We start from the raw sequence: 16,532 nt of genomic DNA, 5'->3' as shown, positions 1-16,532 counted from the left end.
GAGAAGGTTTTAACTCACACTGCTACTGCCCCACTGAAAATTGGCCCAGAGAAAGACTTGAATCCCACTGGTCTGTATTATATTCAGATCCAGGTATCTGAAGTAACAGGCTTGCTTGGTAATTCAGTTTATCACTCAATTGCTTGAAACCATTGCCCTTTTACTTTAAGAATGAAGAACTCGTGATATATTTTGCTCTTTGTGCAAAGTTAAAAACTAACTGAAGTGTCATTATAAACCTTTCATAGTTCAGTAAAATTATTTCTCTTTAAATTTTACACATAGTTTTTTTTTATTTGTTCATGGGATGTGGGCATCGCTGGCGAGGCCAGCATTTATTGCCCATCAATAATTGCCCTTGAGAAGGTGGTGGTGAGCCGCCTTCTTGAACCACTGCAGTCCGTGTGGTGAAGGTTCTCCCACAGTGCTATAAGGTAGGGAGTTCCAAGATTTTGACCCAGCGACGTTGAAGGAACGGCGATATATTTCCAAGTCGGGATGGTGTGTGACTTGGAGGGGAATGTGCAGGTGGTGTTGTTCCCATGTGCCTGCTGCCCTTGTCCTTCTAGGTGGTAGAGATCGGGGGTTTGGGAGGTGATGTCAAAGAAGCTTTGGCGAACTGCTGCAGGGCATCCTGTGGATGGTACACACTGCAGCTACTGTGCGCCGGTGGTGAAGGGAGTGAATGTTTAGGGTGGTGGATGGGGTGCCAATCAAGCAGGCTGCTTTGTCCTAGATGGTGTCCAGCTTCTTGAGTGTTGTTGGAGCTGCACTCATCCAGGCAAGTGGAGAGTATTCCATCACACTCCTAACTTGTGCCTTGTAGATGGTGGAAAGGCTTTGGGGAGTCAGGAGGTGAGTCACTCGCCACAGAATACCCAGCCTCTGACCTGCTCTTGTAGCTACAGTATTTATGTGGCTGGTCCAGTTAAGTTTCTGGTCAATGGTGACTCCCAGGATGTTGATGGTGGGGGATTCGGCGATGGTAATGCCGTTGAATGTCAAGGGGAGGTGGTTAGACTCTCTCTTGTTGGAGATGGTCATTGCCTGGCACTTGTGTGGCGTGAATGTTACTTGCCACTTATCAGCCCAAGCCTGGATGTTGTCCAGGTCTTGCTGCATGTGGGCACAGACTGCTTCATTACCTGAGGGGTTGTGAATGGAACTGAACACTGTGCAATCATCAGCGAACATCCCCATTGTTTGATGCTGAGATGAACTGCAATTAGTGAATACTCAAGGGTAAAACAATTTTTTTTAAATGTAAAAAAGTGATATATATGACACAATTATAATATGGGGAAAAATTTTCACATTAACATTTAACATTAACTCAGCGGGGGTGTGGGGGGGTCAATACGCACATGAGAGGTAGCAGAAGAGCTGAGCAGCAGGAGCACCTTCTCAAGGCTGTGGGTGCAGTGCAGGAAGTGTTTTAAGGACCTAACCAGGTCAGGAAAAGTTAGTACAGTTACTGATTCACCTACATCCTGTGGTGTACATTACCCCCTCTCTCACTCTGTCCTGTCAAGCCATCACTTTTCCCACCCACTTAAGTCTCATTATCAACTTACCTTCACTTTCTGTGCATTTCCTCAGATCCCCATTTGTGAACCCACCACTCCCACTCAACCCAGTCCTGATGCAATGTGATGAATCTGTCTGATACTCACCCTCTGATGCATCTCTTTCATTGGTAGCCTACACCCAAAGCAATGCATCCATCAGGTGACCACATCACCCTCACTCACAATGTTCTTTCTTCCCTTGTAGAAGAGAGTGCAAAATGCGCGGGAGAGGAGTAGGACTGGGGGAGGGCCACCACAAATAGTGCCCCTGACAGAGGCGGAGGAGGAGGCCTTGGAGCTGAGCCGCACAGTCGAATGTCTGGCCGTCGGAGATGCCAGGTCTGGCACCTGCAAACGTCTGGTGACAGAACTTTAACATTCTTCACACACATCATGAATTGATATTATCAATGATTGACCTGTTGCACACCTCAGTATGCTCATTGCAAACTAACTTCTACGATGATTCTTAATATTGCTTTATGCTCTCTTCCAGGGCCTTCATGGATTGATGAGGTAGCAAGCGCCATGGAAGAAGGCGATTTCTCAGAGGAGCTCCATTCCTCTGAGGGCGCATCGTCACATCATATCCAGCCATGCACCAGCGCAGATACTCATATCTTGGTGGGTCCTGTTAGATAGTTAGTTGGGTAGTCACCAGGTGATGCATCAACTCACAAGTGAACATGACCAGACTAGTGGCAGGGGCATATGTGGAGAGCCCACGTCGGGGGGGCGCACTCCTCTCCAAGCTCTGCTCAGCTGGATGCAGATGCTGAACCCTGGGGGCCATCGTTGAGAAGGAGAATGAAAGAGGCACAGCTGCACCTTTGCAAGATACTAGAAGACATGCCACGCACACTCTCCATAAAAGGGGGCAGTAGCAACATGGATGCAGAATTGACTAAGTGACAGGAAACAGAGAGTAGTGGTGAACGGTTGTTTTTCGGACTGGAGGGAGGTGTACAGTGGTGTTCCCCAGGGGTCGGCGCTGGGACCACTGCTTTTCTTGATTTATATTAATGACTTGGGCTTGGGTGTACAGGGCACAATTTCAAAATATACAGACGACACAAAACTTGGAAGGGTAGTAAACAGTGAGGAGGATAGTGATAGACTTCAAGAGGATATAGACAGGCTGGTGGCATGGGCGGACACATGGCAGATGAAATTTAACGCAGCAAAATGTGAAGTGATACATTTCGGTAGGAAGAACGAGGAGAGGCAATATAAACTAGAGGGCACAACTCTAAAAGGGGTACAGGAACAGAGAGATCTGGGGGTATATGTGCACAAATCATTGAAGGTGGCAGGGCAGGTTGAGAAAGTGGTTAAAAAAGCATACGGGATCCTGGGCTTTATAAATTGAGGAATAGAGTACAAAAGTATGGAAGTCATGATGAATCTTTATAAAACACTGGTTTGACCACAACTGGAGTATTGTGTCCAGTTCTGGGCACCACACTTCAGGAAAGATGTGAAGGCCTTAGAGAGGGTGCAGAAGAGATTTACTAGAATGATTCCAGGGATAAGGGACTTAAGTTACGTGGATAGACTGGAGAAGCTGGGGTTGTTCTCCTTGGAACAGAGATGGTTGTGAGGAGATTTGATAGAGGTATTCAAAATCATGAAGGGTCTAGACAGAGTAGATAGAGAGAAACTGTTCCCATTGGCAAAAGAACCAAAGGTTCTTTGACATGAGGAAAAACTTTTTTCCAGAGTGACTGGTTAGGATCTGGAGTGCACTGCCTGAAGGGTTGGTGGAGACAGATTCAATCATGGCCTTCAAAAGGGAATTGGATAAGTACTTGAAAGGAAAAAATTTGCAGGGCTACGGGGAAAGGGCAGGGGAGTGGGACTAGCTGGATTGCTCTTGCATAGAGCCGGCGCGGACTCAATGGGCCAAATGGCCTTCTTCCGTGCTGTAATCTTTTTATGATTCTATGATTCCACAATAGCAGAGAGGATGGAGCATGGTGGAATGGTGGTGCAGCAAAGTGTGGGAATGTCTGCGATGGAAAGAATGGCAGCCTCCACTGAGCTTCAAGTGTAGCTCACAAATGAATCCATTCAGGCCATCCCAACGTCCGTGCGGACTCAGGATGCCAACTTTTCTCCCATCTTAAACAGGCAGACAGATACTTTAGCCATGGCCTTACAATGCTTCAGAGATGTGCTCCAAGCTGTTGTCCATCAGAGTGGTAGGAGTGATGTGACTGTGGCCCTGGAGAGGGATGATGGCAAAAGGGTATGGAAGTGGGGACACCACTCAAAGCGTTCCCATGTCTCACTCGTTGCCTCCCCCTCAACCAGTACCCACAAAGCTGCCTCCTCTCCCGATGGCCAAGTCTGCCCCTGCACAGGTGCAGGTGGAGCAGTCTTTGTTGGGGCCCTCACAGGCTCTAAAACCCAGAGGGCGTAGGCCGAGAGCATCTCAGCAGTCAGTGCAGGGACCTGAGCAACCTACCACTACCTCTGCTCAAGTCACAGGGGATGCACCACAGAAGCAGTAGGAAGAGGAAGGCGAAGGTTTTGTAATCATCTGACTAAATGTCTGACTAAATGTCATGCTTTTCATTTATATTTGTTTTTGCTTACATTCACGTTAAATGTTATAATTGTCACCACCTTGGTGGTGGGCAAGTTATTGGAATCAATTCTGAGGGACAGGATAAACCATCACTTCGAAAGGCTCAGAGTAATCAAAGACAGTCAGCATGGATTTGTTAACGGAAGGTCGTGTCTGACTCACTTGATTGAATTTTTTGAGGAGATAACTAGGACAGTCGATGAGGGTAGTGCATTTGATGCAGTCTACATTTATTTTAGCAAGGCTTTTGACAAGGTCCCATGTGGCAGACTGGTCAAAAAAGTACAAGCCCAAGGGATCCAAGGGAGAGTGGCAAGTTGGATCCAAAATTGGCTCACTGGCAGGAAGCAAAGGGTAATGGTTGACTGGTGTTTATGCGACTGGTAGGCTGTTTCCAGTGGGGTTCCGCAGGGCTCAGTACTAGGTCCTTGCTTTTTGTGATATATATTAATGATTTTCACTTAAATGTAGGGGGAATGATTAAGAAGTATGCAGATGATACAAAAATTGGCTGAGTGGTTGATAGTGAGGAGGAAAGCTGTAGACTGCAGGAAGATATCAATGGACTGGTCAGGTGGGCAGAAAAGTGTCAAATGGAATTCAATCCGGAGAAGTGTGAGGTAATGCATTTGGGGAGGGCAAACAAGGCAAGGGAATACACAATAAATGGGAGGATACTGAAAGGTGTAGAGGAAGTGAGGGACCTTGGAGCGCACGTCCACAGATCCCTAAAGGTAGCAGGACAGGTAGATAAGGTGGTTAAGAAGGCATGTGGAATACTTTCTTTTATTAGCCGAGGCATAGAATATCAGAGCAGGAAGGTTATGCTGGAACTGTATAAAACATTAGTTAAGCCACAGTTTGAGTACTGCGTACAGTTCTGGTCACCACATTACAGAAAGGATGTAATTGCACTAGAAATGGTACAGAGGAGATTTACAAGGATGTTGCCAGGACTGGAGAATTTTATCTATGAGGAAAGCTTGGATAGGCTGGGGTTGTTCTCTTTGGAACAGAGGGAGCTGAGGGGAGATTTAATTGAGGTGTACAAAATTATAAAGGGTCGAGATAGAGTGGATAGGAAGGACCTATTTCCCTTAGCAGAGAGGTCAATACTAGGGGGCATAGATTTAAAGTGATTGGTAGAAGGATTAGAGGGGAGCTGAGGAAAATGTTTTCACCCAGAAGGTGGTGGGGGTCTGGAACTCACTGCCTGAAAGGGTGGTAGAGGCAGAAACCCTCACCACATTTAAAAAGTACCTAGATGTGCAGCTGAAGTGCAGTAACCTACAAGGCTACAGACCAAGTGCTGGAAAGTAGGATTAGGCTGGGTGGCTCATTTTTGGCCGGCATGGACATGATGGACTGAATGGTCTCCTTCTGTGCCGTAAATTTTCTATGATTCTACCACCACTACCACATCTTATCCATTCTTGAGTCCCTTTTGTGAAAGCGCCCTTTCATTTGCTTCATCATCAATGCCACGACTTCATGCCACCCATTGGGCACATTTACAATGGGTGTATGTGTGGTTGGAGGACTGTTTTGTGCAAGCGGAGGAGGGTGGCTGGTGGTGGTGGTGGTGGTTGTTCCAGGCAGTCCGAGTAGTTCACCATCTTCAATTTGCAGATCTCCTTATGAGAATCTATCAGATAAAAGTGACTCCCTGGTGTCACGAGCAGCCATGTATGCCGCTGCTCTGCCAATGGGTTGCCCATCTTTGTCCCCCTCCTCCTCCTCCTCTTTGTCTTCTTCAATGTTGCCTTCAGATGAGGATGCTTCATGAACGCATTCGAGCTCCTCCACCTGTAACCCTCTCTTTTGAGTGATGTTGTACGGGATGCAACACATGACTATTATTCTGCACTATGGGTGAGTACTGAAGGGCTCCCCCACATTGATCCAGGCACCTGAAGCGCATCTTCAGCACTCCAATGGCTTGTTCAGTGACAGACCTGGTGATGATGTGGACAGCCATTGTACTGCTGCTGTGCCTCGTTGGTGGGGCTTCTCACAGGCGTCATGAGCCACGTCTGCAGTGGGTATCCCTTGACTCCAAGGAGACAGCCCTTAAGTTCGTCTTGTGTGTGGAAGAGGGCCAGGATGTTAGATTCATGCAAAATGAAGGAATCATAGCAGCTACTAGGGAATTTGGCACACACCTGCAGAAACCTTTTCCAGTGGTCGCAAACCAGCTGCGCATTGATGGAGTGATATCCCTTTCTGTTGATGAACAGTCCTGGCTCATGTGGACGTGCTTGGATTGCTATGTATGTGCAATCAATTGCGCCCTGTACCCATGGGAAACCAGCCAGAGAGTTGAAACCCACTGCCCTCTCAGTCTGGCTGATGTCATCACAGGGGAAGTTGACGTAGTTGGATGCCCTGGTAAACCAGCCACCTGTGACCTGTCGTATACACTTATGTGCAGATGACTGAAAGATCCTGGCGATGTCACTGGTGGCACCCTGGAAGGATCCAGAGGCAAAGAAATTGAGGGCAGTGGTAACGTTAACTGCGATAGGCATTGCATGGCCACCAGGCCCAGCTGGGAGCAGCTCTGCATGAAGGAGCCTGCAGATGTCTGCAACCAGTTCGCAACACAATCTGAGCCTGCGTAGACACTGCTCCTTAGAGAGGTCCAGGAAGCTGTGCCTCTGCCTGTAGACCCACTCACATGGGTAGTGTCTCCTGCAATGTTGGCCCCTCCGTTGGTCCCCTCTCTGTTTTTCTGCAGGTTCTTGTGGCGCACCTCTGTCTCGTGTACCTACACCTCACAGAACTGCACACTGTGCCTGCCGCGGATGATGATGTATTGTTGATTAAATCCATTGCGCCCTCCCCCCCATCCAGATGTTATCAGTTTGAGGGGGTCCAAAATGTAGGTAAATATGTCTGAACACAAGAATTCTCAGTGAGAACAAAGAACTCTCAGTCTAAACACAAAGAACTCCCAGCCAAAGGTTTGTCTGAGAGAACTGAGTGCCCTGCAGCAAAAACTCACCTTTTATTCACGTGTCAATCACTGGTTTAAAGGTCCAAATGAGGGTCGGCTGCAACTTGCCTCCGTTTCCATGGCCTGTTTCAGAGGTCATGGGAGACACGTTCAAGAGCAGTTAAAATGGCTTGTGTAGGTCAATAAACAAAAAGTTAACAGGTTTAAGCACTTTAAGTACCTCAATTGGCCCTTTAAATATCGTCCCGCCGGCTTTAAGTGCCAGCAGGACTTCCGGGTTTCAGAAGCATGTGTGCGGTCAAACCTGGAAGGAGCCAGGATGTGGACCCGTTCTGAAAATGGAGAATTTTTACTCCCCACCCGCTCCCAACCTACCCGTTCTTGCGGATTAAAATTTACCCTATGGTTTTCATAGTAACTGTTTTAGTAAACGAACAATTTTAAAGTCTCCTAAATATAGAGTTCTTCTTGAGTTTTCTTCTGCATTTTGTTTTGAGCGAATGAACATAAATACATTTTAAAGCCAACTTGACATCACATATATTTCTCAAATGATGTTTCTCTTAATTAATCTCATTTGGCCTGCAAAGACAAGATGAAAGGTCTTTATTCATAGGAACATTGTATGAACACATGTAAAACTTTCCAAGGAGTCAACTTTCTTCATAATATTAATATTTCAGAATAAGGGTCAGATTTTCCTCTTCACTTTGTGCAAGAACCTCATGTATCGCAGCATCCTTTCACATTCTTGGAAGCATTCAAAATTCATGCTGATTAAAAAAAACAAGCAAATGATAAAAATGTTCCCAAAGGTTTAACATACGTGTCTTTCTGGCTGAATCTTCCACGAAAAGAGATGAGATATCTTCATCCACTCCTGCATCATTCTTGGCAATGCAAGTATAAGCTCCAGTATCTTCATAGCGAACATTACTAATATGCACTCCACTTCCATTTGCTAAAAATACAAATAATTTTGTTAAATCCCCTTTTTTTTCACCATTTCCATCATAGAAAATGGGCAAGCAGATTAAGAAAAGAACACTTGTATTTATTAATGCTGCACTTTATCACATCGCAGAAATATTCCAAAACACTTGACATAGAATGAAATATTTTCAGGTGCAGCGACTGTTATTATGTAGATAATTGCAGCAGCTGTTGTGTACACTCCATGATCCCACAGCCCCACAAGATAAACGATCAATTAATCTGTTTATTTTTTCTGATAGTATCAGTTGAGGGAGGATTGTTGTCTAGGATACTAGAAGGATTCCCTGCTCTTCTCTCATTCATGCTTTGAGACTTTTCAGACCCTCTGAACAGAAAGACAGGGCCTTGGTTTAATGTCTCATTTATTAATGTCTTATAGCACTTCACACCACAGCACATTGGCATGATTGCTTAGATTGTGTGCTCAAGTCCTTGAGTGGGGCTTGAACCTACAAACCTCTGATTCAGTGATAAGTTACCATATGAACCAAACTCATATCCTGGGACATTAAATCAACAACTAACCCAAATGACCTGAAAATCACTCACTATCCTATTTCCCCCATTACATTCTTTAAAATGAATATTATAGTAATAGAAACATTTAAACTTTTTGAAGGGGCAGGGCAGGCAGAGAATAGTGGACAATATACCAGGATATTTTCCTCTGTGTGTAAAGTTAAAAGAAAATTATTTTACCAAAGTATCATAGATGAATGGAAATTTAGTATGAGAATTTTTCTTTAACTTTACACACAGAAGAAAATATGGCCCTGAGGATGTGTTGGCCTTTCAACCACTCCCACCGTAACTTCAGTCGGAGTCCAGTGGATGGCCCAGGATATAGGCCGTGACTTGGATGTGCACACACCTGGTCTTTGCTGGTAGTTTTGGGGGGCCTTATCTGGGCAGGGGGACACGGAAGCTGAACGTGAAACTGATCAGTGGCATGGCTGAAATCTGGAGTTCATCCTCTGGGATAATCAGCAGAGTGAACCCACTTTCTATTACTCCATGTTATAATGTTTGGTACAAGTTGATGCTATAAAATTAGTTTCTTTTGGATGCAACATTTTTTTAAAACAGTATCCTATGTTGTGTGGAGGAGAAATAACAAGTGTATTCATATGATGGGTTCTTGGGAGAAAAGGTCAGTTTTTTGGGGGATGAAATCTATCTATGTTTGTATGTCCCATCATTTTCATCGGGTAGTTCCATAAAATAGAAATGAAATGCAAAGCAGTGGAGAAGAACAGGGATAGAAAAAGAAAGTGGTGAGAATGAGAGGAAACCCAACCTGTAGAAAAGTAACAAAGTGAGAGACAGAGACAGAAACATATGGGGTATGGAAGAGAAAGGGGCCCTGGAATTGCTCGACCGTTACAGGGGACTCTTGTGTGTTCGGCAGGAGTCCAACAGAACAGACACAAACTTGGCCGGAACCCAGATATTTCGAGCCCTGGCTGTGAGGCTTAGTTTCCAGGGTGACCTTTTTGGGGTGGAGACCCTACAAGGCCATCGACATAAGTGGGATGGGGACTCTTCAAAATTTTGTAATTTTTAACAAACAAGCAACAAAAGGAGGCAGATGAAACTGTACTGTAATTCTCTGTTGGATCAATATACAAAAGCCAACAGTTAAGCGCAAGATTTTCTATTTTACATATTCTAAGTCAGCATCGTATGCTTTATATTATGTTTTTAAGATTCCAGTTACCTGTACTAGACTAAGCTATCTCTTCAACATTTACAAGAACAAAATATTTTGTACATCGATTGGCACAAAGACGTCTCTGTAGTATATTCATAGATACATGTAACATATTACCTTGCAGAGTAAGCTGTTTTGATAGTTTGGGCACAATATCAATGCCATTTTTCAACCATGTGATCAAGGGATTCGGAATGCCTTCAGCATGACACCTGAGACTGGCAGTCACCCCTGGTTCTCGAGCCTGACTCTCTGGATACACCCTAATAACTGGAGGAACTGCATGTGAAGTAGAAAAATAACACGTCAGTGTACTGCAGAAATTCTAAGGCAACATCAAGATAATTATTGCAACCTCCATTGAGGATGGAGGTATTATGGTGAAAATGTAATGCACAAGGGGGTAGAAATTAGTCTGGGCCCATTTTCATCGGAATAATTGGGGCGAGCTGCCAGTGCTGGTCATGCCTCCACCAGCAGTTCGCTTGACGAGAGACGTCAATTTCGGGCCAAAAGGCTTGCCAGCAACGGTAAGTCCCGGGGTGGGGAGGTGGTTGGAGTGAACTACGGCAGGGGGATGATTACGACTCTTGTGGAGTCGGAGAAGCACTCCTGCTTCTCTTGGCTCCACAGGAAGGTGTTTCATAAAATTAAAATTCTAAGTATTTACCTTTGGTTGGCAGCGCAGGGGCCGCTAAAGCCCCGCTCATCGGTGACTAATTTCTCAAAGGGGTCCCTTTGCAGGCATTAGGCTTCTAATTAACATACTCAAGGAGCCTAACGCCTGTTTTAGACGTCTACTCACGATTCCAAAAAAATGGGCACCATGTATTTTTTTTTATTCGTTCATGGGATGTGGGCGTCGCTGGTGAGGCCGGCATTTATTGCCCATCCCTAGTTGCCCTTGAGAAGGTGGTGGTGAGCCACCTTCTTGAACCGCTGCAGTATTTGGCAGTGGGACCAATGCTTGCTCAGATTGTTAAATTTGCTTTGCGCCTGTTCAGTGCCCGTTAACACATAACAATTTCTATCCCAAGATCTCTGAATCCGTGAGCCATACATATATATAGAAAGTAAACTGCTACCAGAATCCATGACTGAAAAGGAATTACGAACATATGAAAATGCCAGACAGGAAAAGACCAGTTGGTCCCTCTAGCCAGTCCCATACAGTCATGATGTCTTATGCATCACGGCCAAGACATTCCCTACATGCCCAGGTTCATGTAATCTTCTGGGAGAGATAAAAAAGAGGGAAAACCCAAGGCCACTTAGGGAGGGAAAAATAATCTGGAAGATTCCTCTCCAACCTCCCTCCCCCCCTTCCAAGGTGATCAAAACTAGTTCAAGAGATCACTATGTCCACGACATACATTACATGGTACCTACCTCTTGTATGACGTACAGGTTAATATGAAACAAGTTGAGATGGTCTACTCTGGGTCCAGATCGAGGTTTTGTTGTATTTGTCTTTTTGAAATTTTTTGATAAATAAAACCAATGAGAAGGTGGACAATTGCAATCAGTGATAAGTTCAGATTTACTCACGCTTTATGAAGCAAGAAATGATTACCACCGGCTGTAGTTTCGACAGGAGATCAGTGAGACCCTGGAGAAAAGGCATAAATGGCCATATTTCTGGGCGTTCTGCTGGAGAACCGCTGCAGAAATTGCAGAAGCAAGTTTGGCGAACTAGACAGAGTTTTGCGTTCGTTGCGTGGAGCCCACAAATTTGTGGGCTGCACCCTTGGCAAATTGCAAGGGTGCAGCCCACAAATTCCTGGCAGGCAAGGAGTGAGCTAGTAGAAATTTTACCCTATCTATTTATCTGAACAGGCCGAAGAATTTACTTGAGGACACTTCAAAGTGTCATGTTTTGTTACAGATGCAAAATAATCTTTAAAAAAAGAGAAATAAAATCAGCTGTTTCCTGTTGGCTCTTCTGACTTTGGGGAAAAGACAAGCCTGTTATAGACCTCAGAAGGTCTTTATTTACAGCAATTAGAGCTTATGGCTTTACAGGGATACACAGTAGCAACAAAATAATACATTGCGCAACATGTTCCTATATAATGCTCTTGCCGTTATAAAATAGCATATCCTACAAATGACAGCGTATTCACCAAATCACTGTGAGCAATGCATAGGAGTTTCACGAGTACCTAAGTACTTCTTTCCTATCTGCTCCATCACTCTCTCATCTCCTCTTCCTCCGCTCTCTTCTTTCTCTATTCCTAACCAGCCACCTCATCTCCTGTTGCTCTTACGTATTTTACCTTGTTGAACATAGTTTTGTTTTATTTCTACTTACTCTATTCTCACTGAATCACTATTTCACTTAAAACTCCAATGTTTTCAAAACAGTACTACAATTCTAAGGTGAATGTACTTTTGAGTATATAAGAACATAAGAACATAAGAAATAGGAGCAGGAGTAGGCCAATCGGCCCCTCGAGCCTGCTCCGCCATTCAATAAGATGATGGCTGACCTGATCCTAACCTCAAATCTAAATTCATGTCCAATTTCCTGCCCGCTCCCCGTAACCCCTAATTCCCTTTACTTCTAGGAAACTGTCTATTTCTGTTTTAAATTTATTTAATGATGTGGCTTCCACAGCTTCCTGGGGCAGCAAATTCCACAGACCTACTACCCTCTGAGTGAAGAAGTTTCTCCTCATCTCAGTTTTGAAAGAGCAGCCCCTTATTCTAAGATTATGCCCCCTAGTTCTAGTTTCACCCATCCTTGGGAACATCCTTACCGCATCCACCCGATCAAGCCCCTTCACAATCTTATATGTTTCAATAAGATCGCCTCTCATTCTTCTGAACTCCATTGAGTAGAGTCCCAATCTACTCAACCGCCCCCTCATCCCCGGGATTAACCGAGTGAACCTTCTTTGTACTGCCTCGAGAGCAAGTATATATTTTATAGCATTTGCTAACATTTCTCCTATTACCTATAAATACACATAGGCCTGCGAAGGGCACAACTGGCACAGAGCAGAGCTTTTCACCAATGTAAACAAGTTCAGTTCTGTAAATCTAACTTCACAACTTAAACCCCCACGTCCCCGAATCGTTCATGTTGTTCTTATCCAAACCTTTCACAACACATCAACCCATGATTTCTCGACCGTAATGTATAGAAAAGCATGGGGAATGCCCTCATCAATTTCTCAAAATGCACTCCTGGCAGGCAAGGCTCCGCTCTAGTGTATGCATTCGGAAAATCAACTTGTCATTTGTTTTTATTATGCAAGAACAGGATGATAAATAATAGTTCCATGATCATAAACACGTTCGAAAGAAAAGAAGAATCTCCAGAGCAATGAGCTCTAGTACACCTGTACAACTCACTGCAATAGCTAATCTGTGGCTCATGCTGGCTGAGGTATATGTAACAGAGGGTATGATTATACAGGGCTTCAGGCACCTCTATAATGGTGTGGTACTTGGCAAAGCGGGTGACTCCTCAGATGGCGTTTGCAGAAGGCTGGAAAGTCTCCATGGTATAAAAGTTGAGGGCAACTGTAATCTTCTCTGCTACTGTTAGTGTAGTATGGATGGTTGACTATCCCTGTAAGTGTTTGTGAACCAGGTGGTACACCTCATTCATAGCCCAGATGATCGACCTGAGCCCCATCGGGTACGGCTCCTCTGTCAGTCCAGGTGGCTGACTCTGTCGTAGCATGGGGCACCTGCTGTGAGCTTCTTATGCCCACTGTGTTCCTGGACTGCCGTATCCTGTTCCTACTCCACTGCAATATGCCCATTAACAGCTGCTGCATCAGTGCTCTTGAGTGGAAAACTTCTTTGTACTATTGACTTCTCTCATTGCTGTGGTGATACTTTGAAATTGTCTGCTTTATTAAACTCACTAATGACAGGGTTGATGAGGAAGAAAATACTCACTTCTCAGCTGTGGAATGCTGCATGGGCTTACCACTAAAGACCTGTAACAACGTCCTTAACAAGTTAAATTATTTTTTTCTCACTTTTCACTAATCTTTTCCACTCCTTTTTCAAGGGCAGGAATATTAGAAGCAGCCTTAAATGGAGATGAATTAACCACCAACACTTTCCTCTGACACTCCACAACTCATTAGTCAAGTCTACGTCATGTTAAAGAACACAGAAATATTGGTTCATAAGTTATATTTTATTTTGGAAATGTGCTTTACAAAATTTGGCAAAAAAAGATCAGAAATCAAGCAATAATGAGCAGAATGTTTGAAATCTACCAAAAATGAGTCTATACCGTTAACTGTCGGCACTATGCAATTCAATTTAATTTTATAACCAATTAAAAGCTAATTTCAACAAAATAAAATAGGGCATCATCTCCATAAGTATGCTTAAGGAACGAACACTACAATAACTTCATTATATGATTATCAGTTTGCAGTTCTCCTTCGTCAGGAATTAGTATTGACAGAACAGTGACATATTCAACCTCAGCTGACATTTTTACATTGGAAATCAATTGGAAGGTGACATTTGCAAACGATAACTAATTAGTTTTTTAACTAATTAATTGGAGATTTTATCTTTAATTATAATTCAGATGGCAGGTCCCTGTAATGAACAAGCTTTGTACAAATGAAGGTCACAGAAAGACGAAGGTTTTTTTTTCACAACCTAAATTGATTTGACTTTTGTTAAAATTAGCAACTTGAGTGGACAATGACTTGACTTGCAGTCAGGATGTTCTGAGTTCCAGCCCCAGTGTGCTGGTCACTGAAACACATTTGGCTTGGCTGAGAGAGCTTTATCGGTTATTTGCTGAGCAGCTAGTTGTACTGAGTTACTATATTTTGAGGCTGGATTTTCCACCCATTGGTTAGGAGGTAAATGTAGCTCTGATCTTGGGGAGGGAGAGGGGGAGCGGGAGGGGCAGGGAGAGGACAGATTGAGGACACAATGGCAGAATGTAGCTGGCAGCAGGAACTTGCAAAATCAACCCCGTGGAATAAATATTGGTTGATGTTTTTTTCTCTGGTGCTTTAATTTTTCAACACTAATGCAGTGTTGAGAAATTACTACAAAGCATTATGGACCAGTAAAAACAGGTGTGCCAGTTAGCTCCTACCTGTTTCTCACATCATAGGAAATTTTTCATGACTGCAATTTTATTCTAAGCACTGTAGTGCTCGAAACATCTGCAAAATAGTTGTTAGTTGTTGCTGGCAAGTAGCTTGTTAAGTTGGATGAAACGCCCTACATTCCAAAGATAATATGAAGCTTTGAGAGTCCTCATACATAACTGGTATTGCTGCTGAAGGTGAAGTCTGTGACCTGGAGTCTTCAGTTAAAGTTAAACTGCTGTATATTTTAATAGAAACTTTAAGTACATGACATAATGGGGATTGTATTCAGTGCTTTATCAGCAATGTACAGGACCAGGAACAGCAAGGTCAGGAGAGGGATGCCAAAGATGTCAAGTGGCATGCAAGGTTTGCTGTCAAGTTTCACCGTTCTATTTGGTAATGTCAGTACAGGGTTGCCTTAGGAAGTTGAGATTTACCGGAGATGCAATGTTAGAGCCATTTCCTTTAAGAACACCCACGTACGCAGTGCCAGTGGAGTTCACACCTTCTTCCAAGCTGGCACAGAGAACATCTACAGTCTTAGACATTTTGCTGTCCACAGAAGTATCAAAGAGGTCACAAATGCTTTATTCAGCAGCCAAGGACTACATAATTTTCATTACTGATGACCAACTGCTACCAGCTGCAGCATGATAGGGCACCCCAATGTATAAGTCTGCTGGCTTTTCCAGGGTTCAGAGGTTTATCAATTGCACCTATGTTGTCTTTTAAGTCCCTGTGAACAACGTTGTGCCCTATATGAATGGTAAGGGATTTTATTTTAAATTGTATTGTGAACATAGTATGCGTGACCATCATAAAATCATACAGCCCACTGCTTGCTTCCCCAGAAGCTCTTACAACGCATTCATTTTCAGACAATCATTTGTGACACTCTTATTTAAAGGAAAATGAAGAGTGGAAGGACACCTGCAGGGAGATCAAGGCTACAGAATGTAGACATAGCTCAGGACACTCGTGCTAACCATGGACAGAAGCAGGGTGCAGGTATAACAAAGCTCAGGCTGCAACCAGAATGATCAATCATGTCACTGGTATCTTGAAGCACGGCAGAGGTGACCTTACAATACAATTCTCCCTCCAATAATTCCAGAATAATTGTAGTTTGCAGCATGACCCATTACTTCACACTAAATAGAGGCCTCAGAGCGCAGGTTGATGGTCAAGATTGCATAGACGAGTAAAAGGGTGAAAATATCAATGAAGAATCAGCAGTGGTACCAGCATGGCAACAAGGAGGACTGGGGCATCAGGCACTAGCTCCAGAAACATCCCAAAATGGTACTTGGTCAAAGAGGTGGGCTTTGAGAAGGGTCTTAAAGGATGAGAGGGAGGAGGATAGAGAAGAGGAAGAGGGGTTTAGGGTGGGAATTCCAGAGTATGGGGCCTGGGTGGTTGAAGGCACAGCCACCAATTGTGGGGAGAAGGGAAGGGGAATGCACAAGAGGTTGGAGTCAAAGGAAAGGAGAATTTTGTTGTGGGGAGGATGTTACAGAGTGAGGGAAGGGCCATGAATGTATTTAAACACAAGGATAAGAATTTTAAATTTAAGGCATTGGGAGATTGGGAGCCAAATGTAGGTCAGCAAGACTGGAGGTCATAG

The 16,532-nt window shown here is 44.0% G+C and overlaps 1 protein-coding gene across 1 annotated transcript in view; it reads right to left on the bottom strand.

Annotated features, from left to right (window-relative positions):
• fstl5 (follistatin-like 5) overlaps positions 1 to 16,532 on the bottom strand; it is a 724,566-nt gene that overhangs the window by 134,357 nt on the left and 573,677 nt on the right. Inside the window, exons 9-10 of the mRNA XM_067992568.1 lie at positions 9,939 to 10,100; positions 7,941 to 8,075 (exon numbers count right to left, since the gene is read on the bottom strand). Coding sequence (XP_067848669.1) covers positions 7,941 to 8,075; positions 9,939 to 10,100 — 297 coding nt within the window. The remainder of the gene's footprint in view (positions 1 to 7,940; positions 8,076 to 9,938; positions 10,101 to 16,532) is intronic.

The sequence above is a fragment of the Heptranchias perlo genome, chromosome 1 (assembly GCF_035084215.1).
Source record: "Heptranchias perlo isolate sHepPer1 chromosome 1, sHepPer1.hap1, whole genome shotgun sequence".
NCBI lineage: Eukaryota > Metazoa > Chordata > Chondrichthyes > Hexanchiformes > Hexanchidae > Heptranchias > Heptranchias perlo.
The sequence above is the reverse complement of the archived record's forward strand: the minus strand, read 5'-3'. Positions and strand labels throughout refer to the sequence as shown.